This window comes from Lissotriton helveticus, chromosome 2_1, assembly GCF_964261635.1.
Source record: "Lissotriton helveticus chromosome 2_1, aLisHel1.1, whole genome shotgun sequence".
In the NCBI taxonomy this organism is placed as follows: Eukaryota; Metazoa; Chordata; class Amphibia; order Caudata; family Salamandridae; genus Lissotriton; species Lissotriton helveticus.
Genome location: NC_136059.1, coordinates 1,560,988,201 through 1,561,012,040, shown reverse-complemented (window position 1 = coordinate 1,561,012,040; position 23,840 = coordinate 1,560,988,201). Strand labels below are relative to the sequence as shown.

Genomic DNA, 23,840 nt, shown 5'->3' with positions numbered 1-23,840 from the left:
AGGCTGGACTGTTCCGATGGGGAGCAGGGTAAAGACTGATTTGCATATGTTTGGGTCCAAACTGGGGTAACGTGGTGAGCAAAATAACAATCGATTAGACCCAAATCTGTAACTGGGGCTGAGTGTTTGAAAAAATGTCAGCACTCCGTCCATCATTTTATTTTGTGATGTTGCTATGTGCAGCCTTAAGTGGCTAACGGTATGCCTAGAAATGGGTCCATTGCTCGCTGCGCCACTGGATTAAAGCTAGCTGATGAGGGGTGATATTCCTGAAACCGGTCCCAGGATGCTTGCTTCCAGTCCAGGGAGGACCCGACTTGGCAATTCGAGCTGAACTATTCCGATTTGTGCGCAGGGTCAAGGCTGATTTGCATATGGCTGGGTCCAAACTGGGGTGACGTGACAAGCAAAATAACAATGGATTAGACCCAAATCTGTAACTGGGGCTGAGTGTTTGAAAAAATGTCAGCACTCCGTCCATCATTTTATTTTGTGATGTTGCTATGTGCAGCCTTAAGTGGCTAACGGTATGCCTAGAAATGGGTCCATTGCTCGCTGCGCCACTGGATTAAAGCTAGCTGATGAGGGGTGATATTCCTGAAACCGGTCCCAGGATGCTTGCTTCCAGTCCAGGGAGGACCCGACTTGGCAATTGGAGCTGAACTATTCCGATTTGTGCGCAGGGTCAAGGCTGATTTGCATATGGCTGGGTCCAAACTGGGGTGACGTGACAAGCAAAATAACAATGGATTAAATCCAAATCTGTGACTGGGGATGAGTGCTTGAAAGGTTTCAACACTCCGTCCACCATTTTATTTTCATTATTTGTGATGTTACTATAATTAACTATACAGGAATGCAACAAACCTCGAACAACCTCTTTTCTCACTTAGCGGAACTACTCCAACCACGGATGCGTACTACCTCTTTAACAGCACCGATGAGGGCTCACTACCCAGAAAAAGTAATAATGACTGAAAATAAATGGAAATCCCTGCATAGGAAGGGACACTGGGTGAGTCTGGGCGACGACTCCCGCCAATCCCCTTCCCCCATTTCAGTGATATGACACCTGGTGACCATCTGTCACAGGTTATTGCCTGCCAAGGAAATAAGAGCATGTGCTTCACGGGGCTGTGAATTATATGCACAGTGATCTACAGCATACGGCCGCGCGCCCTCCATCTCACCTAATGATTTCGCTTTATAGGAAAGTGAATCACGATGACCGGACATCTTCGCCACCGCGGTGGAAAGGAGCAAAGTCATTTCCCATCCCCTAATAAAAGAAAACCAGGTTTCTATGCTCTGCGTCGCTCAGAGGAGGACTCGTCGCTGTTATGGGGGCAACGCCAGGTAATGAGGTTGGCTTTGAAAGAGCGCTTCACCGCAAAGGAGAACGTCACATGTTTTTTTTTTACATCACGTAAGTGCGTCATTTAGGGTGTAGGCCAGGGCCGGCTCTAGGGCGGTGCAACCAGTGCCACCGCACCGGGTGCTGACTCTTCGAGGGGGTGCCGCGCTTGCACCTGCTGCTGCATTGCTGGCCTCCGCAATTTTCATACAAAAATAAAAATGTCAAGATAACGCGGTGATTAATATTCTTCCTGGAGAGAGAAGGAGTCAAGTGGAAGTTTTAACTCGTTTTAGGTAGCACAGAGAGTTAATGTGCCTGCTGCAAATAATGTGTATCATGCAGATCACAAAGTGCATATAGTTTAAATAGGTCAGTGCTTTTGTCAGAGAGATCCTTTTCTTACTAGAAGTGTAGTTGTTAAAATCCTAACATGGAACAGTGAACTAATAACTGTCATCAAAGAGCTGCATGCACACTGTAATGTATAGATTGGAGCATTATAATGTTTTCCTTTGTCTTTCATTATTCTAATGTTTCAAAAAGGGTTCATTTTGGTACAAAAAAAATCCTTATTATTAAATGTAACCCCCAAACATGGAGTTATGTTTTAAATTCTGAGTCTATGCTGCTCCAAACCAAGCTCTCTTAACCCCTTCGATGCTCATGACGGAACGGTTCCGTCATGAGCGTCGGTTGGGCTGTGCTCATGACGGAACCGTTCCGTCATGAGCCCGTTGGCTCATTAGAACGTTCAGCACAGCGCAGGAATCTGCGCCGCGCTGAAGGTGTTAAACTATACTGTCTACCAGTATGGATGACTTGTGACTCACCTTGTAGTCTTCTGGCTTATGTAACATTTGCTATACACCAATTCACATACATATGATTGATTGTCTCTGTGTAATGTGTGTGTGATGTAAAGTGCTTTGACATACTACACTGGTATAGATGGCGCTAAATAACTCATTAAATACATCTGAGTGAGAGTGCTTATGGAGACTTGCGGGGGCACTGTTAAAGGGTGGCAGTGAGGGAGTCTGTGGGGGGTGCCCGAGGGGGGCCATCAAACATTATCCGCCAGGGTGCCACCAGCGCTAAAGCCGGCCCTGGTTTAGGCACTAAACTCCACAGTGTATGTAGTAGTAAAATGGAGGACTTTTGCATTCCATGCACAATGGGAATAACGGATGCAATGTTTGCACCTGTCTTTTCTTAGTACATAGAGGTCTGTGGACAGAACGGGCCAAACCTCAACAAGATCTATTCGTGGTCAATTCCTGTATTAGCATCTCAGCACGAAAAATTGGAAATAGCACACATACGTGATTTTTGCTCCTGTTCTGCAGTTTGCTTTTTTGCGTGTCGTGCTTAGTTAACAGGGTGTGCAAACAGTAGCAGAAGTATAACCCTTGTTGGAATGTGACTCAAGACCCAAAACGAAAAGTTCAGCTTGACGTCACACTACAGATCATATCAGCAAGCAATAGTGTGTAAGCACGGCATGATTAAGGGTTTAATGACCATACAAACTTGACATTCGATCATCTTTTTTTTGTGGAGGTTTATATAGTGCGAACTAGACCCGAAGGTATCAGAGCACTTTACATGAGCACCAGTTGCGTTACAGAAGGACACATTCATTTTTGTTAGGCACGGGTAGATTAAGTGATATGCCCAGAATCACAAAATGTTGAGCATCCCTGCCAAGACCCGAACCCGGTTCCCAGCTCCGAGGACGACCAGCCTAGCCATTAGGACGAATTCTTCCCCAACATCATCTGGTGCTCATGATAGGGAGGTGGTTGTACTTATGGTGTGCTGCCCACATGAGATCTCTTGCTGGAGAGACTGTGCTGATACTGTTGATGATGTTGGATGACCAATGAAAGCCCGAATCTGGATTATCAGCGGTGTATTGGTTGCGCCTGGTAAGGGCTGTTTATCATTTATTAATTATAGAGCTGTGTGTGTTGTTTTTTTGGCAAGAAAGTGAGGATTGAGCGGACATCTATTCACTGAAACCAGTCGCTTTTAATTGAAGTTGGGTGTTGCCTTCTGATGGTAAGTGGTCACTTGTAGACTCTACATTGGAGAACAGCGAACCGAGGAAAGCACAAGCAAAGGCAATTAAGTCACAGATACTCATATGTTACAGCTGCGCCAGTGCTTTAAATGGGCAGGTAAAGTCCAGTATGGAGTACCAGCGCTTATTTATTTTGAAAGGGAGAGTACTGGCATTTCTCAAGAGAAATGTAATACTTTTAATCGAAGAGTACCTGCACTTCTCAGAAACAAGCAGGTACTCTGGTAGAGAGTACCTGCACTTCAATTTTTCCATATCAAGCACGAGCAACACATATGATTAGATGCAAGACATTAAATAGTGAATCAGTGGATATCAAGGAATTGCCTTCACTCGTTTTCACCATGGTGTATTGAAGGCAGGAAAGTCAGAGATTTGGACCCGCATACACATCCAGTTTTAGCAGTATGTATCTCAAAATGGGTGGTGGGATCAACATTATTTTAGCAGCGGGTCTCCCATGGGATCTGCATAATCTACTGGACAGAGTGGCGATTGCGGAAGGACTAGATTTAGATTTAATGTTTTTATCGCTGCACTTGTGCCATTTAGAAAGGTGATCTAAATGGTTATTATTCAGGATGGCCCACATCAACTAACTGGAAATACTCAAAGCTGTAGAATAAAAGTAAACAAGCATTGGAAAGCCAAAATGTCTTGCCCGTGGGACCTTATGGCTTTGACAATGCCTTTTTGGCAATGCTGGTGTGCAGATGTAACCAAAATAAAGAAAAAGAAAAGGCATGATGGTGCAGTTGTTGGCAGTGACAGCATCATTTTATAATCCCATGAATATGTGATGCTATATGCAAACATGTGTCATCATGCAAGCATACCGTCACAGCACAAAGCATGCTCTTGCCTACGAAATGATGCAAATGCAATTTTCTTAGAGTAGCACAAGGTTTCTTTAAGGTTGAGGGGTGGCAGCAATTTACTTCTGCTAACTTCAAATAATGTTTTTTAAAAAGGACTGCAGGTGGAACCGAGGAGCGTTGGTGAAAGCAGCTGGAGAGAAAGCAATAATGCAACAGAGAGTTAGTATTGAGAATAAAATAGAAATAAAGCTATGTGAGGGAAGGAGGGAAAAAGCAGCACACTAGGGAGAAAGCAACACAGGGGAAAGGGAGAGAACAACACCGAGCATGGTGCAGTAGAGTTTGGTGGGGAGAAGCACACAAGAAAGAAAGAAAGAAAGAGAGCAGCACATGAGAAAGAGAGCAGCACGGAGTGGATATAGGAGGAGAAGTGTATTGTGGAGAGAGACCTGAAAAACACATGCACTTTCATGGAGTGTTTTTTAAAATTTGTTTTATTGGTTTCAATCACAGCCATACATATATGATTGGACGACATGTTCAAGATAGTCAACATAATAACTGAGCAGGCATTAATTCTTATTACATATTAAACATTACCCTCACATCCCGTTTGTCTATGCATCTCCATTTCAACAGTAGGAGACACACAGGGATCTCCTCGATATGTATTCCAATGTGACCACTTCCTATCCCATTTCTTGCATCTATCTATTTCTTTAGCCCACATGGTAACGAGTGGTGGGTTCGCTCCCCCCCATTCTCTAGCCAGCTCTCGTTTGACCAACATGTATCCCAGTGTTGTAAATTGCTGTTCTGTTTCCTTAAGGTCAGTCGCCTCCCATATGTTCAACAGTCCCAGTTGTGGTGTTTATACTATGTCCTTTCCCAGGGCTGTTTGCATGTGTTCTGAGACTCCCTCCCATAGGGCACGTATCTTTGGGCAACTCCACAGGGTATGATAAAATGTGGCTTGTTGTCCGCACCCCTTCATACATAGGCCATCAGGTCTAGCTCCTATTCTCGCCAACTCTTTCCCTGTGATGTATGATCAGTGGAGTATCCTAAGCAGAATCAGCCTGAATCTCTGTGTGATGGCCGCTTCTCGAGGGGACATAAGAGCTGTTTGCCAGTCCTCATCATCTATAGGACCTAAGTCGTCTTAACACCGCTCCCTGAGCTTCAGAAAGGAGTCTGGTAGGTTATTGCTCAACTTCTTATAAGTTAGAGATATTGCCTTTGAGGTAAGAGGCCCGTCTAGTAGACGGTCTTCCAGTGGCGACGATTCTAGTATATCACTGAGGGACGGGAACGCCGCCCGTACCGCATGACTAATCTGCAAATACCTGTACACTTCTCCTTGCGCCAGATGGTATTGCCTCTGGAGGTCATCGAATGTAAGTAGTGCTCCCTTCCGAACCAGGTCTTTCACCACAGAGATCCCGATAAGGTCCCACTTATCGAACCCGGGCTGACAGCACAGCATTCTCAGCTTCTGGGTAAACCACAACGGTGTGGCCTACGAGAGAACGCCCGTCCACCCCAACCGGGAATTAACTATATGCAACATTTCAAGTGTATGTTGGGTAGGTCCGAAGAACCTCCCCCTATTCTTCCAATCAGTAGTGTACAGGGCCCCCAGATATCCAGAGCGATCAGTTTGGTAATGATCAAGAGCATATGCTGGGTCGGCCGGGGGGTGATACATCCAGGGGATGACAGTCACCAGTTGCGCAGCCCAATAGTAACGCTGTAGGTCAGGGAGTGCTATGCCTCCGTCGTACCAGCCTTTTGTCAATTTTTGCAGTGCGATTCTGGAAGCCCTCCCATCCCACAGCAGCGAACGAATCTCACCTTAAATTGCTCTGAAATACGAATCTGGGACTCTATGCGGACAGTTATGTAGTATATGAAGAAAACGAGGGAGGGTCAGCATTTTAAAGAGTGTAGCCCAGCCCAACAGTGTCAAAGGCAGAGACCTCCAGTGCTTCACATCTGCTCTTAGCCTAGCCAAAGGGGGGGGGCAGATTGGAGCTGTAAAAAAAAGCTGGGTCTGATGTGATGAAGATCCCCAGATAGCGAAACCCCTCCATTGCCACCGCTATAGTGCAGTCCGCCGGAAGTCGGAGGACTTGGCCCCTGAACATATACAATACGGACTTGTGCCAGTTAATAGCATTTCCTGAATATTTGCCAAAAATGTTCATGGAGTGTTTAACTAAAAAGTGGAAGGATACATTTCAGCCAATCAAAAGGATGGCTAAGAGACTCTGCTCCGTGGGAGAGGCAAACACAAGAAGAGGAAGGCAAGTCATCAAATAAAAAGAAACCAAATGAGTGAAAATAATGCCAAATAATGGTAAGCAATGGCTGGGCTGTAAGCCCACTGGGATTTCTGAGAAGGCCACAAAAGGCCTTACACAATTAGTCAGCTTGCGCAGTCTGCTAGGCAAGACCTAAAAAGCACTTCTGTCTGTTTCAGACTGATGAAATGTGTTCCCACAAAGTAGACAGATTAATGGGCAGTTCAGATTCACGAACAGATGCAAAATATAAATGGTTCCAACACAACCTAAACTCCGAGGGATGCAGGTGTTCTAGTTTCAGAAACAGCCAACGGCACTGCAGATTCTTTAGGCTTTTTGGCAAGCTCGCTTAAAAAAGTCATCGTCCGTGATGGTCTCCATCAGCTGGACCTGGTGATTGTTCTCCAGGTAAGGGAATCTCCTTTTCTCTCTTGGTCAGCCCAACAGCATGTCTTTCTGACAGAGCAGAGAAATAGGGCTCCTCCAATGACCTAGGCTCTGTCTCAGCCTTGTGTAGAAACCACATTTTAAAGTTGTGGACATGGTCATATCTTTCTCTCCCTGTAGCTATGGAGTTGCTTCTCAAATCCAGATGAAAAGCAAATAAGGGTCCAGGACTACCAGTTATTAATTTGGAAACCAGTACAGGGCAAGTTTTTTTTCTCACTGAAGGAGGTCTGGAGGTGGAAACAACAGGTCAAGGGTCAAGGCACTATAGATTGGAGGGACACGGAGTAAACCTTTCGAGCAGGTGTTCCTTATGCAATGTGAAGGCAGAGGCTGGCAACAGAAGGACAGAGGGTGCATATTCTGGCAGCCACAGGACAAGCATTCTAGTCAAGAGTAACCCTGGGCGAAGTACTAGACTACGCTGGCATAGTTTGCGAAGTTTCCGCTACTTCGCACTACGCAAATTGCACGTAGCACAGTGCAAACACGCATAGTGTAGCGGTCATTTTTGGCTTGCTCGCGGTCCTCAACGTCAAGTTGGCGACCGCAAGCGAGCAAAATGACATTCCGGCCAGACTTTTTCCTCGTTCGCGATCAGCAACATCAAGTTGCCGGTCGCAAGCGTGGAAAGTAAACCTCCAGGCGAGATTCTCAACGCAGGGAGGTCATGTTTCTCATTGCGAGTGGTCGCGTATGCTCGAGACCGGTCGCGATGAGAAACTACCAGTTCGTGTTGAGAAAGATGCCGCTTGAGTAGAAATCTACTCAAGCGGCAGAAAATGACCGCTTGCACTGTGCAAGATGCGGTTTGCACTGATTGCACAGTGCGGACAAGCATCCGGCACTGTGCAATCAGTGCGAACAGCATTTTGCACGGTGCACAACGCAGTTCGCGTAGCTCAAGTAGTGCGAAGTACACTTCGCGTAGCTACGCGTAGCACTACTACGCGAACTATGCCCAGGGTTAGTCAAAAGTAGGAGGCCTTTCTTCACAACAGTGAACATACCTGCACATGTCTTGAAGCCTTTTAATGCCAGTCCTTTATTTTAAAACAAAGCGCTAGTGTGATGTGAATGTGGATTCCTGAACATTTACATAAAGAATACAGGATTTCCAGTGTAGAAGATGGCAGGAGCTCACATACCCAAACTCAGACCTGAAGAGAAGAATCCATCTTGTTCTGCAATTATTAGTTTCATCCCACAAAGGCACAATTCCAGAGCCACATGCACTTCAAACATGGAACATGTGGGCTCAATCACACCGCAAGCATGTCACCTCCCACAATCTAAAATAAACCCTCAAGTGGACATGGGCAGGAGTGGGACAACAAGTGGGAAGAATGATAAGACCAAGGCTCAAATGTTTCTGTGTGTGTGCTTGTGTGAATGTTTATGTTTGGGTGTTTGTAGAGTGCATGAACTTTTATGTTTGTCTGTATGATTGGTGCCTGGTTGTTTGCAAATGATCACATGAATGCCATTCGATGTCTGTGACTGACTGGTGATGTGGAGATCTGTAGATTATGGCAAAGACTCTCTAGCTATAGCGTTGAATGGACAATGATGGAGTCATATGCTGGGTATCTGGGAATGTGATTACAAAGACTGACCTACAATGGAGGGGTACATGACGACAAATACTTGCAAGTGATGGTTTGAATAATGTCATGATCGCAAAGACCGGTATGTTTTGGGGCCCAGGAAGTATAATTTGAAAGATTGGGGCATGATGAGGAGACTTGGACATATTATGACAATGTCTGGAATATTGGGGGTTTGGTAGAATTTGTGGCTCAAACCATAAGTGCCTATAGCAAATGATGACAAAGAGCAGCATGTGATGAGTTGTCTGGGTTCCTGATGATAAGGACTGCCGTAAAATGGAGGATGCTGGGCAGAGTATGGGAAATTTTGGTCTCTCACAGTGTTGGACACAAGAAGTCAAAGGAATGGTGTCCCAGGAAGATGATGGCAGTGTTTATATTTGATGGATGAATAGACACATTATGACACAGACTCTCATATTACATATGATCTTGGCACACTATGCTATTAAAGACATATAAATATTGAGATTAACAATATTGCATTTTTAAAAAATGCCATGGTAATGTTTGTGGAACTAAAATGTAAAACTTATATTTGGGGCAAAAATGTGTAGGCTATCCGACAAAGTTCAATCTGATGATTTCTTTTTTTTGACAGAAGTTATTGAGTTGATATTTTGGGACATTGTCTTACGATGAAAGGATTTCTGCTCTGATCTCTGGTTTTCTGATCACTGAAAAGACTCTGCCAAAGGAACAGTCAGGATTAATAAGGGGCTAGCTAGTGGTACCAGCGTGGATTCTGGAGACTCCTGACTGATCTCATGATGATGAATTCGTCAACGCGCCCCAAGGCTTGCATTAGAATAAGACTGGGCTTTCATATTCTGATTAAATATCTCGCAGTATATGATTGTGAATCTGTAATTTTGTTTTGTATCTTATAATGAGACTGGCTATTAACCTCCAGCGTTCTGACCCAAAGCATAGTGTTCTCTGGCTGATGCGAAAGTTGTCTGGCTGATGTTACCACTACTGTTGCTAAGGTGCTGAAAGCACTTTTGAAATGCAAAACATCACACCATCAATGTATGCCGATAGCATGTTTATGATTCTGGGGTCAGCTGAAAACTGCACTGCTTCGGTCATAGGCAAGAGATCTGAAATATGCATTTAATGAGTGGTCACCAGCGTTTGCCTGGCTTATCATAGATGGCACGGTCAATCTGTGTAATACCAGAAAATCCTTGTCAGGATATCGTCTGGCAGGAATATTGTGTCCTAAAGTTTCCCTATTATTATTATTATTATATTTAAATTTGAAAAGCGCTCAGCTACCCGTAGGTTTCCCGGCGCTAACTCAACAAACAGAGAGGGAAGGGTAATAAATAAATAATAAATAAATAAATGCCTACAACATTTTACCCCATTGGAGTTAATAATAGATAAACCACAGACAATGGGAAAATATTTTTGTAAACAATATTTAGGACACAATATTTACATTAGACAATATTCCGGTATATGATGTTCTTATGAAACTGATTAACCATCAGTATTGCAGTGGTAGCACCAGAATAGCTTGAACGTTTGTTTCTGATTGACTGTTGCACTTTGGGCCTTTCAAAATTGTTCAGATATTTTCCAGATCTCCACAATTCACCGAATAGCTTAGAATTAAAATCTGCCCTTCAAAATCTCACTGCATTAATTTTAAAATCCGGTGTGAAAGCTTCGAGGGGGTCTTGCACACACTGGCCCCTTCCCCCCTCTCTCTTCTAAACTGAGCCACATCTGAAATACAGAACGTTACTTTATTAGCCTGACGTGTCTCTAAAAGAAGGAAAACATGTTAACCTCCCATCCAGTGGCGGTGACAAGAGCAGCTTAAAAAGCGTCCTGTCTCCACCTTTGCCCAATGCAAATCCTGCCTCAGACAAGGAGGGGCAAAGGGCAGCCGCGGTGCTGGCTGTGAGCAGAAGGTAGCCGTCTGACAGCAGCAGGAAGCCCGCCAGTCAGGCCAGGGAGCAGTCATTCCCCGAACCCGCGCGGAGCGCGCTTTTTATCAGCCAAGAGAAGAGACGCGTTACCGCTGTGCCCAGACCAGCGCCCGAGCTTTACTGGTGCAGGAGGCTGAGGAAATCTCTTCACGAGCAGAAATGCAGATCAGAGGAAGGGGGGCCTAGCCCCACGAAGGACTGTCACAGGCCAGGGGCGTAACATAGGCCCCCGCATCCCCCGCAGTGCGAGGGGGCCCAGGGCTGCAGGGGGGCCCCTCAGCACTGTACTCACGCCAGAGAGCTCTGGATTAAATCCGGAGCGGGCCCCTCTGCGTACCTTGCAGGGGGGCCCCTAAAACTTTTGTTACGCCACTGTCACAGGCATATCCCATCCTCAAGAATTATGGGATCCGAGCCCTGTCCTCACATGTTGACACAAGTCACAATGCACATATCAGGGTCACTCATTTATTTAATTTTTTTGCAGTTTTATATAGTCTGAACTCGACCCAAAGTTATTGAAGCGCTTTACATGAGCACCAGTGGCATTACACAAGGACACGTTCATTTCCGGTAGTCACGGGGAGATTAAGTGATTTGCTCAGAATCACTGGATGTGGAGCGAAGACGTGGCTCGAACCTGGTTCCCCCGCTCCAAAGTCAGCAGTTCTGGCCGTTAAGCCACATCCTCTCCCTAGGGGGTAAAAATTAGGGGGAGGTGCGCCAGTCAAGTCAGATGAATAATACAGCCTTTAACAATTTCCAGCCAGCTCACTGGTTCAGTCTAACATATACAGAAGAATTCCAGGGGCCTATTCACAAAGGTAAATTTACATCTGTAGAGTTACTCATGCGTAAACTTAGTACTGCATCTAGTAGTAACTTTACACTTTTTTGCTACTCACTTTTGTGTGTAAAGTTATTACTAGACTCAAATTTAAATGTCATCTAGAATAGGATTTACTTTTCAAATATAGGCCCCTATTGTAAGGAATAGGGAAAATTAATACATGTAAATAATTATTTAAAAAATATATTTACTGTAAAATGAACTTATAATAATTATTACTCTGAAAAAATAAAATGTTACAGCACATTAACTCATCAAATCAATTTTTTTATAATCAAATGTTTTATGAATTATTACATAAGTAAAATAAATCAACTTTACTGTATGCATATTAATATTTAAAATGTGCAGGGAGACTTCAAGCTTCTCGAAAAAGTCATGTCTAGGTAAGTCTTGAAGTGACCTCTAAAAAGTCTGAACCCATGTTACAGTATTATGCAAATTCACAACCATAGCATGCACATAATGTGCGCTTATTTACACTACCCTGCTTTCACAAAAATGCCCTGCTCTAAAAAATATTGCTGTTTTTAGAGTTGAGTGACAACAATACGCATTTGTAAATATGTTATGTTATGTTATGTTAATTTTATGCTTCTATAGCGCACGGCCACTCCATGGAGTATCCCGGCGCTTTAACGAAATATGTTGATATGCATGGCAGACTGGAGGAAGTTGGCCAGAAATGCTTTTCCCAGTATCAGGCAATGTGTAGTACAAGACCCCCCCCCCCCCATGATGAACAAACTGGGCACATACTGAGCCCCTTAAGAAATGAGTATGCAGTTCCTGTTATGAGAAGGATAAGAGGGGACTGGCAAGGTCCCAGGCTAGAGAATAGTAGTGTTAATAGGAAAGGGGGGACCGGAAAGTCCTTCCTTTCGGAATGAGGGCCCTCACACACCAAGCCTGCTGGGTGTCATGCTTCATCATTGGGCATGCTCCTCGTCGGGTCAGTGCTGCAATACCCGACGGGCACCCTATGCAGGGGCTCTTTGGCGGAGATCTTTTATTCCTTGCCGTATGGTGCAGCTTGAGCCCCACATCTCCTATGGATTTGTTTCGAGATGTTGACCAAACAGACCAATAAGCTATCAGGACATCTCTCCTGCCTTCCAACACAAACACTAGTGTAACTCTAAGGCAATGACTACCAAAGTCAGGAAGAAAGATAGTAGGGCAAAATCAGTTTGAGCAGGCACTTGTGGGTGTTGTTTATGAGAACTCTCTTCTGGAGAACAGGAGAATGCTGATGCAGGTTAACCTGCCCCTACTTTTGCTGCCATAACACTACCTATACTCTTAGGGAAACTTTACGACTCCCTCCTCAAGTAATGGGCATGTGTAAGAAACCATTTGAAGTGTCTAAGTGTGTTGTTGAGAGTTTATGTATTTGTGGTGTGTCGTGCAGATACCAGAGGACCCTTCAATTGCTGACTATTATTTTGTTTTCCTTAACAAAAATGTTCCTAGAGCAAGCCTTACTAAGGCAATGAAATCGAGGCTTGACAAATACAAAGCTAATGCTTGTGCAATACATTTCTCTATCAGACAATATAGAAAGTAGTTGTAATATTGGGAATACAGGAGTGAAGGTCTCATGTAACTGACTCGATGGTGCGTGGTTGGCCCTTTTTAGTGAAACCAATTTTCTCAATATGATCTCCCTTGGCAGTGGTTTTCCAGACCATTGCCAAATGGTTTCCTGGTCGGCATAGTAACAACAGTTGTGTGGTTTAATTTCTAAGACAAATCTGGACTAATTTTAGAAACAAAAAGTGAGAAGGCATCCATTAGGAACAACGTAAATTAATATTAAGCACAGGAAGGTTCCTAGGACAATAAGAAGGCCATCATGGTACATAACCAAATATGAGACACAACTTATCAGTAATTAGACTTTACTAGTTAAGGTCTTGGGTTCAAATCTACGAAGTGGTCTCTCACCTGAGTAACTTTTTATGAGACTATGCATACATTTTTTGCTGAACAGAAGTACAGGTTAAACACCATAATGCAGATTTAAACAAACAAGACTTGAAGAGTGGGTCACTCATTCTATGACCTGAACAGTATCAGTATGCTCAATTGATCAAGTCAAGACTTGGTCTAGTACATTTCTCAAGGTTTGTCCAAAATGGATTTAATAATTGAAATGATGCATGAATATATTTTATGTATACCCGCATTCTCTCATCCATTTGCACATTTCCCCTAAATTAATCAGGTGTGATCATGGCGTTCTGTGAACGTCCTAAAGTAGCATTCCTCATGCTAACCATGGTAAGCCCTTCGGTGCCCTCTCTGTAGGCTACATTCTCTCAATAGGGCAAATAGCCTTTGGCTGCACAACATGTTTCGGAAAGGCGCTTTGAGTAGCTCCCACACTCTGAAAAGAAGAGTTAGCTATGAGCTGATACAGTACCTGCTCTGGTTTGATGGGTTCACTGGTCGTGAAGATGTCCGAGTAGTGCTGCCGCTCGAACACTCGGTCCAGCACTTCCAACTGCTGTTGGGTGAAAATGTCTCCACGCATCTGTTTCCTGAGAAAATCTCTTCCCGGGATGACATGGCCGTTTGGTACTGGAGATTCATGGATGCCTTCAATAGAAGCCAGAAAAAAAATATGCTGAGCTATTAATATGTGTGTTGTAGCCCACCCCACAATGTCATGGCTACTCAGCAAGAAAATGGCAGCAAAATTTGCATCAAAATTCATGAATCATGTTATAAATGCCACAAACTATTCCCCACTCAATGCCCGCATGATGGTGACAGTTGTGAAAGATGGATGATGCGGTCATCATATTACATCATGAATTTAGTCTTGTCAGAGCTCCTATGCACTAGCTGCCCAACCATCCTTCAACTGAGTAACATGTTGTGTCATCCAGGTAAGGTACAGAGATGCAGACGTTCATCTAGGATGCTGCCCTTGAAACTGAGAGACTTGCATTCTGATCCCTGCATCCTCACTTAACCACATTTTGTAGCTACAGGTAAATGGGTTTGTCTCCATGGACCTCAGTTTCCTTCATTGTACTTGGAAACAGTATTAAGAGATTTCTGCAAACAGGGCATTTGTCTCATCTATTGAGAGGCGCATCTTTTGTGGTGACCTATCACTGGTGTTGTTGCACCATGGTCGTTGTTGTAATTTTATGGACCTCAGACATGCTGTTGTAACAACAGATTGTTCCTGCACTCAATATCCCATGCACTGTGGTGATGTTCCTACCGCTTACTATACAAAAAGGCTTCAGCGCCTATGAAAGGATGAGCATCCTGGTTATGTCCACTGCGATTTCATGCACATAAAAGATACTACGCAAAGTACCAAAAAGTGATGGGTTGCAGATTGGGCACAGTCCCTGGTACTCTCTAAATGGTGCCCTTACACTCTGTTCAGAGTCGGGGGGCAGCGAAGGGAAGGGTTGTGGCATTGATGATACAGGAGAAGCCAGAGCTGCGGCTCCAAGGTGCAAAAGAAATGGATTTGTATTTGCTGTCGAACAAAACAGCTCTGTAGTAATAATCACTGTTATATGGATGCATAATTTGTGCTTTTCGGCACTGGCTTCTCCTTTGCAGATAACAGGTTACTGAAGGTACCACTGAAGAAAACACAAAACAAATCTAAGCCACTCATTTTTGCTTAGAACTGCATTCCTGTTCATCACTTTTTTGCTCAAGGGGCCACTACAGACAGATAAGAATCATGGCCTACTTTGTCTTGGTATTGCCCCAACCAGAATATCCCACTTATTGGCTGTGGCTAGATTTTCATAAATATTTTATAATTTTGCATCCATGAGTGGAATTGGTTGAGAAGGGGATTACTTAGGAGAACCTGTACGTGGCTTTGCAAAAATACAAAGGTTGCCTTCCTTACAGATCTCTACATATTGGCAGAAATTCCAGATGTGGTTGAAGAATGTCAATACACGGTGACAAGCAATTTGGAGGATGTTTTCATATCTGCTTTTGGAATATTCTATACTAGAGATTTCTATTCTAGCTTTGTTATTTTTGGCCTTCCAGGACAAAAGCCACCCAATGTTTCCACCACCGTCATACAGCTGTTGTTGTGCAATATCTCCTCTTCATCAAACTTTGTCCGGATTTCGGCTCAAATCCTATCCTATCATATGAGTAAACTGACATGACCCACCCAGTTGAATGAATAGGCCATCTATGTTAGATTTTTGCTTTTACTTCTATGATGTGTCCCAAGAGATACAACCTCTTCGAAAAGCCTTAAAACATTCCCATACTACTGGGATGCTTGTGCTTCGTTGTTTGGTCTCAAAAGCTTTCTAATTTAGCATTAAATGTGTTTCTTAAAATGTTTTTGTTCCTGTGGATTTGTAGAAAAGGGAGGCACTTTCACCTAAATCTTCATTACCACAGGGAAATGTTAACAAATAATATGTGAAGTGATTTTAAACTGATTATATCGAATCCCAGTGGTTGCAAGTAAGAAATTGAGTCTAACATTGGTTCAATATCTGTCGCTCTTATAAATACATTGACACACCAGTTGATATATTTTGTGACATACATCCTCTAATCTTTAACAACACCTCAGGTCTTTTGATTGGTATGCCACCAACCTTCCAGATGTTCTAGGCTATTCTTGAGAATTTAAGAAATTCAAGTTCATCAGGGTAGTATTGAACCCCCCCACAAAATGAATTACTGGGAAGAAAGCTGCTACAGTGACTTTCAGTTGCATTAAGGCCTCATGGTCGTCTGCTGTGGGCCATATTACAACCTCAATCTAAAAGAGATTTATTTTGTAAGAGAACATGGGTAAAAATCCATCTTCCTTTCTGTCTCATATTTCACAATCTACAAAGGCCTTCATCTTCCTAAACATAATGGTGGTTCCTCAGTAGCCCGCAGAGCCACATACGTAGAGGATATCTTTGATCCAGCTGTACCTCTGTTTTTTCTTAACTCCTACAACCTTGGCCTGCGAGATGTGTGATTTATAGAGAAAATGATACAAGTTCAAGTATGTCTTACATATTGAAATAAGGCAACACACTTACAAGGACTGGCAAGCTTACTGGCATCTAAAGTCATAATTTTAACATTAGCCATTAGTTTTTAGCTAATATCACTCAAATATCCTGACTCTCCCCTTACACTCATATACTCTTTTTTTACATTCATACACCCAGTGCATTTGCCCCCATGTCCCCCTCTCACATCTGTCTCCACCCGGGCCTCAGGAAATTGGAACTATGCTTATACCTACCCGCATATCCCCCCTCAAAGATCCAAATGCACTCCAAGTCATACCCATAGGAAACATGGTGTGAGATTCAACCTGGTCCCTAGCCCCCCCCCCCCCCCCCCCAAAAAAAACCCTTAATATTCCAGAAGGCCTCACAGACAGCAATTTAGCTATGCCCTAATATTACAACATCCACATATACAATCAATTTGCAATAATGTCTCTGAATATGTATTATCGGCCTCAGGTTAATGCTAACAATGAACACATCTTCCAGTGCCACGTGAACAAAGGAGAAATTGAGTTGCTTGCTTGATTTCATGCTTAAATCTGAGAGTTGGTGGGCACACAAACCTTGGTGGCATGTGGAACAACAGAAGTGCCCAGACTATCCCTAGATGCTGCTCAGTCAAACTAAAGTGCCTCATCTTGTGTGAAACTGGCACATCAGAGTGGCTGATCCTGGACCTGGTAAGGCTGTATGAACTGTCATGTTATAGGTAAAGATAACTTGACAGGAATGCAAATAAAAAATGAAATGCCCAAGAAGGCCTACATGAGGCTGGCGAAGTTATTGGTCAGATACCCTCCTATATCCAGGGACTCACGTGTTGTGTGGTAAAGTGAACCATATTCCCAAGGTCTGCAATTATAAGTCAATTAGTGCATAAATAATCAAAGAAATAGGGTTCCATGTATGCCCTCCTGGATGGACAAATTCTACTTCCATCCTTGCTCAGTGAGTAAGATGAAGCAGAGATGGTCCTTTTGCCCCACTTGGCAAAAGAACAATCTGTGACTCCAGTAGCAAAGTCAACATTAGTGAGCTGAACATCACCACAATCATTGTTACTCCCACGTCTGTGAGCACGGTCACAAAATAGTACAATAACCTGAAGCTGTGACCTGGTTCTAACACACCTCTTCATGGATTTTTTTCTGGGGTAGCATTGCCCCACTACCCCTGACGGGAATATTCACAGCTCATGTATATCATGGAGACACCTATGTCGATGGAAAGATCTTTGTGTGTGATATCGAAACAGGCCTCATCTTGGGTTGCGGCATGGCTCAGGCCCTACAACTAATGTATCTTCATTCAGTATACATGCGTGTGAATACAAGTTGGAAGACATTCTTGTTTAATACAAGGGGTTCTTCGAAGGCATAGGCTCAGGTAGACACAATGATGTATGACTACACAGAGATCCAAAGCGCATAGTTCCTTGACACATGCATATCCTCCTAAAATAAGCAGTGAGTAGAGAAGGACGTAGAAGTGGTTTGAGAAGATGGTATTACTTAGATTGGTAAAGGCGCCAAGAAGCAGAAACAACCATGTGTATTCATATTATGTATAGACAGAGGCTTTCAAACAAACCAATCAAATGAAATGGTCACATCATAGCTGATCTCAAGGGAGCCTGACATTTTTCTAAACTAAAAATTGGGCGCCACCAGTGATGGCTTCTTGAAGAATAATAAATGACTTTTTATACAGTATATTTTATACCTCACTTTGTGCCTTTTGTATGGGTTGTAAATAGATTGTCACTCATGCCAATTTAACGGTATGCATTAAACCGACTTCATAAGGATGGAAGGCTGAGTTGGCCTGTCCAGGTTTAAGATTTGTGATCTACAGATAATCATAAATGTCATCCATAAGCATTTAACTCCTTGAGCCTCCTTACTGGCGATGGAAGTTCATTGTCTGTGCCAGCTGGGCGCTGACTCCTATGGAGTAGTGGTACTCCCAGACTGAGAAGTAAGTCACTGCAGTCCTGTGGAGGTACAGTCAGTATGTTGTTGTGCATCAGTGCATAAGGACATAGATTTAGGATTTCTGACCCCCTACAGCATCCATGATTGCAGGAGTGCTGATTTGGTGTAGCATATCTGATTTTGGCAAGTTGGCTAGTTGTTCCAATACCCCAACCTACCCTGAGAGCATTTCAGGAGGTCCCTACTAATATGGATGTACACCGCAGTTTAGTGATGGACAAGACTGCGCCCCAATCATCTTTGTTGTCATTCACCCAAGATACATTTATTGCTGTGTTTGTGGTGGCCGTGAAGGCCCCTTGTACGAATGGGTGGAAGAATCTGTTTGAGCTAAACAGTCATCACACAGTGGAATCAAAGAATAATCTTCACTCACTCTTCAATGTTTATTGTCCTTTGAAGCTCTCCTAGTAGAAGAGTGTGTTCTTGCAACAGACTGTTAAAGATTGGTGGAAACTAAGGCCTTCATTTGAGAAAAATGTTGTACGCTAAGGGCAGACATCAAGTTCCAACATACGATCTCCATGTGCCTGGCATGTCAGGAGTCTGGAGATGATGGGTTTGCACCCTTCATAATAGAAATACACAGCACGGAACCATGAGAGACAATCAGCCCTGGCGTCCGCTGCTCCCCAGATGAGTAACAGCTTCTGGCCATGCTTGATGAGGTCTCCCTGTATCCTGAGATGGAAACTGTGTGTTCATTCTCAGTGGAGGCAGTGATTCCCAAGGTGGACAGAATACCCTCCACTCATGTTCTACCTCAATAAGTAAAGCAGGGCTACAACCCGTGTTTTTGTAGAGGTGTATTTCAGCATTCGCCATCACAAGATCATGCCACCAAACAGTTTATGAAAGACAAATATATCACAATAAAACAACCACCATATAGTTTCATTCCATTATAAACCAAAGAATAAATACATTTTATGCCTTTAATATATTGTCCAATGGAGTTGATAAATTAAATTAAAAAAAATGTTCAGTGGAAATTTAAGAATAGAGCAATAGGACAAAAAGTGGTTGTTTTATTGTAATATATTTGTCTTTCATAAACTGTTTGTTATAGTAATTGTCTATTTTTGAAACGTTATTCAAGGTTGTTTGTAAAATGTGATATATTGTCTCTTTTTTTGATTAGTGTAAATGTTTTCTACTCATGTATATATTTTTGATATGTCTTTTTGTGAAACGAATATTGAAAGACATTATTTTCATTCTTTCATGTGTTGAAATTGTGAAAATTGAACTAAAGAGATAAAGTGAAGAGGTATAAATAAATGTACCAGGATAAACACAAGTTGTAAGTCTCTGTCCCAAAAGCATAAATCCCTTAAGCTTTTTAGCATCTAGAGATATAGGCTTACCCCTATTTGTATATATTTCTAAAAGTGGCATTTTCAGACCAGCAATTTAGAAACCAACTTCCCTAAAATATGTGTTTATAAATTGTGAGCCCAGAGACACCTAACATACTTTCCCTATATTTTCCCAATCAACAGTTACACTTGTAAAAAGTTAAAGGCAGCTCCAATGTTACTCTATGGGAGAGATAGGCCATGCAGTAGTGAAATATGAATTTAAGGGTATTTCACTGTTAGAGCATGTAAAACTTTAAAGTACATGTCCTATCTTTTAATTATAGTATGGGCTGTCCATGGCCTACTCTAGGGGTGACCTGTATGTAATAAAGGGGAAGGTTGGAGTCTCTCAAGTAGGAGACCTTGCCAGGTTGAAATGGCAGTTTAAAACTGCACACACGGGCTCTGCAGTGGCAGGCCTGAGAAATGTCTAAAGGGCTACTTAGGTGGGTGGCACAATGAGTGCAGCAGGCCCACTAGTAGCATTTCATTTATAGGCCATGGGCACAGGAAGTCACTTTAGTAGGGACTTATAAGTAAACCAAATATTCCAATTATGGGCAAACCAATTGTCATAACATTTTAGGTGCAGAGCACATGCACTTTAGCACAAGTCAACAGTGGTAAAGTGCTCAGAGTACTAACACCAATAAAACAAAGTCAAAAACAGTAGGGCAGAAAGAAAAAGGTCAGGGGAAACCACGCCAAGGGATACCAAGTCTAACAATAACTTAAAGTAACAGATGGTGTCAATGATGGGAGCTTGCCTTGAAAACATTTGAGAATGCTCACAATTATGCAGCATTTTATGAATACAAAATATGAATCTGTGTTCCTAAAATTCAGGGGTGGCTCCTCAATGTGGGCGGAGGAGCATCGCCACACTGCTTTCTCGCAGTGAGAGAGTCAGAAACATAAAATGGTGTTATGAATCCATTTTATGTTTCTGCTTTTTGCACTGCGAGAAAGCAGAAGGGTTTGGCCGGGGGGCGGGCAGGTGAGCCGGTCTACTCGAGGGCAGGGGAGGAGTGGCTTGCCCAATGTTGCGGGCCCTGACTGTTTGGTCAGCCCTCTGAGGCCGTCCAAACCAGTCAGGGGCACTCTTCCTTTTCTCCATGTAGGCTGCATGCAGCCTACATGGTGAAAATGGCCCCCATAGATGCCTGTGTGGTCGGCGTCCCAACCAATCACAACGCTGCCATTGCAGCATTATGATTGGCTATGGGGAAAGGCGGGAGGCTGCCTGGTTCCTGTTCCTGCCGAGGCAGGAAAGCAGGAGCAGACCGAGCTGTGAAGACGCGGGACCTGGGAAAGGTACGGTTTTTAAAATTTTATTATTTATTTATTTAAACCCCCACCCTCCCTGCGTTACCCCACCTCCCCTCACAACTACTTGCCCGTCCCCCCACCATGCGTGACCCCACCCGTGAGCCATGCTGGCCGCAACTGCTAAAAAAGCCATATTTGTGTAACAAATGGCTTTGAGAATCAGACACTAAAAGAATATCTGGAATTCCCATATTATGATAATAAGGTGCTTGACATAAAAAGTGATAGAAAATATCGCCTTCAGGCAACGCTTTTCAAAGTCCTGAGTTGGTGAGGCGAACAAGCAGTGGATCTGGGGTGGGAGTCACTGGAAAAGGGATAGGAAATTCTTTACCTTCAATTTCGTTCAATATTCCACAGTATCGGAGATTTTCTGCGGCAACACAATCAAAAAAAATCCCTTTAAACCCTATTATGATTAACGTGACAAATTTTGATTATGAGCATTGCATGGTAGCTGTATGATTGTGAAAAGAGTCTTTATGCCTTATTATATGAGCCATGGAGTTTTATCCTGCAAGTTCATCTCCAACTAACACTTACCATGTGGGACGGGGAGGAGTGGGAAGAATTACTAAGTATCGCTGTGTAAATTAACGATTCCCTTAGAAATTGAGTTTTAACAGGGAACCATTACTTCTGGCTCCATTTTCCTAGGTTATTCCTCATTATGCACTTGACATTAGACCGGGTGAAATCTACTGATTCGCATATCTACTGTAAATCTTGTTCTCGCAATGCAAACCAGGATTACTGGGAACCTCAGGACCAGATATGTTGTGTTTAAAACAGCTGTAGAAGAAGTGAATTTATCATCAGCTGAAGCAATGCCCTCCAGAGTCCAGCAGGAGACTGGGAAAGATGAAATGCTCTATTGACATAGATCTGAGGCAGCAACTACAATCAAAATTCGGTGATAAGATTTTTAGATAATCCTATTGACATGTTTATCCCACCATGAACATTTAGATTTCAGTAATAGTATTTCAGCGGCGGGTGGCATTCGCACCACAATCCATTCTTCTGGCGATCTTCAAAATGAACCAGGAATGTGATTCCACACCTGCCCCTCAAGTCCGCCTACATGCATTAAGAGAGGCACAACTGAACAATCTATATGATAAGAAAGAGTTTAGCAGGATTTTGATGGAAGCACTTGCATGCTGTCTATCGCTAAAAGCACTTTTTGTAAATGCGGCATAAATCCTGCATCTTCGAATGTGCAGATCAGTCTAGTCAACATAGAGATGGAGAAAGAGATGTCATGGAGCCCCAATGTCAATTACAAAACACTGATGAACTTACCACCCCAAAAGGTAAAGGCATCAAGTGTAACACAGATCAGTGTGCCTCCAAAGCTCTGAAGTTACACAGACTCAGGCATAACAGACTTGTTCACTGCCAGAGTTCAAACATAACACAGACCCCTGAACCTCAAAGGCTTAGCCATAACATAAACATGTACACCTCCGGGGCTCAGACAAAGCACAGCCCCGTGCACCTCTAAATCTCAGGAGTCGCATAGACATGTGAATCTTCAAAGCTCAGGCGTGTCATCGACCTCCTGTGCACCTTCAAAGCTCAGGTATAAGATAGACCTGTGTACCTACAGAGCTCAAAATATAACACGGACCCAAGCACCTCCATAGCTGAGGTGTAATACAGACCAGCTCAACTCCAGAGCTCAGACGTAACACAGACCTGTGGAACTACGAAGCTCAGGTGTAACAGAAATCTGTTCACCATCAAAACTCAGATGTAACACCTACCAGTACAACTCCAAAGGTCAGGCGTAACATCGATCTGTCCACCTGAAGAGCTCAGACAGTCTCTGAAACCTCCAAAGCTCATATGTAACACAGACCCATCCACCTCCAAATTATAGTGTAACGTAGACCTGTTAATCTCCGGAGCTCAGGTGTAATGCAGACCCCTGAACCTCCAAGGCTCAGGCATAAGATAGATCTGTTCATCTCCAGAGCTTGGATATAACACAGACCCGTGCACCTCCAAAGTATAGTGTAACGTATACCTGTTCATCTCCAGAGTTCAGGTGTAATACAGCCCCATGAACCTCCAAGGCTCAGGCATAAAATAGGTCTGTTTACCTTCAGACCTTGGATATAACACAGACACATGCACCTCCAAAGCTCAGATGTAGCACAGACTCATGCACCTCCAAAGTACAGTGTAACGTAGACCTGTTAATCTCCAGAGCTCAGACGTAACACAGACCCATGAGCCTCCATAGCTCAGGCGTAATATAGACTTGTGAACTTGCAAAGCTCAGATGTAAAACAATCCTGTACACCTCCAAAGCATAAATGTAGCACAGACCCATACACCTCCAAAGTACAGTGTAACGTAGACCTGTTAATCTCCAGAGCTCAGGTGTAATACTACCCCATGAACCTCCAAGGCTCAGGCATAAGATAGATCTGTTTACCTCCAGAGCTTGGATATAACACAGACCCATGCACCTCCAAATGTCGGTTGTAGCAATCAATAAATCAATCAATCAAGAAATTTGTATAGCGCGCTACTCACCCGGAGGGTCTCAAGGCGCTAGGGGGAGGGGGATCCGCTACTGTTCGAACAGCCAGGTTTTGAGTTGCTTCCTGAAGGAGAGGTGGTCTTGGGTCAGACGGAGGTGGATGGGGAGGGAGTTCCAAGTCTTGGCTGCCAGGTAGGAGAAGGATCTTCCTCCCA

The 23,840-nt window shown here is 43.4% G+C and overlaps 1 protein-coding gene across 5 annotated transcripts in view; it reads right to left on the bottom strand.

Moving 5' to 3' along the window:
• The window catches only part of PAX5 (paired box 5), a 562,382-nt gene that overhangs the window by 316,034 nt on the left and 222,508 nt on the right, over positions 1–23,840 (bottom strand). For all 5 annotated transcript variants that reach the window (XM_078676527.1, XM_078676528.1, XM_078676529.1 and 2 more), the window contains exon 6: positions 13,840–14,015. In XM_078676527.1, the coding sequence (XP_078532653.1) occupies positions 13,840–14,015 (176 nt within the window). The remainder of the gene's footprint in view (positions 1–13,839; positions 14,016–23,840) is intronic.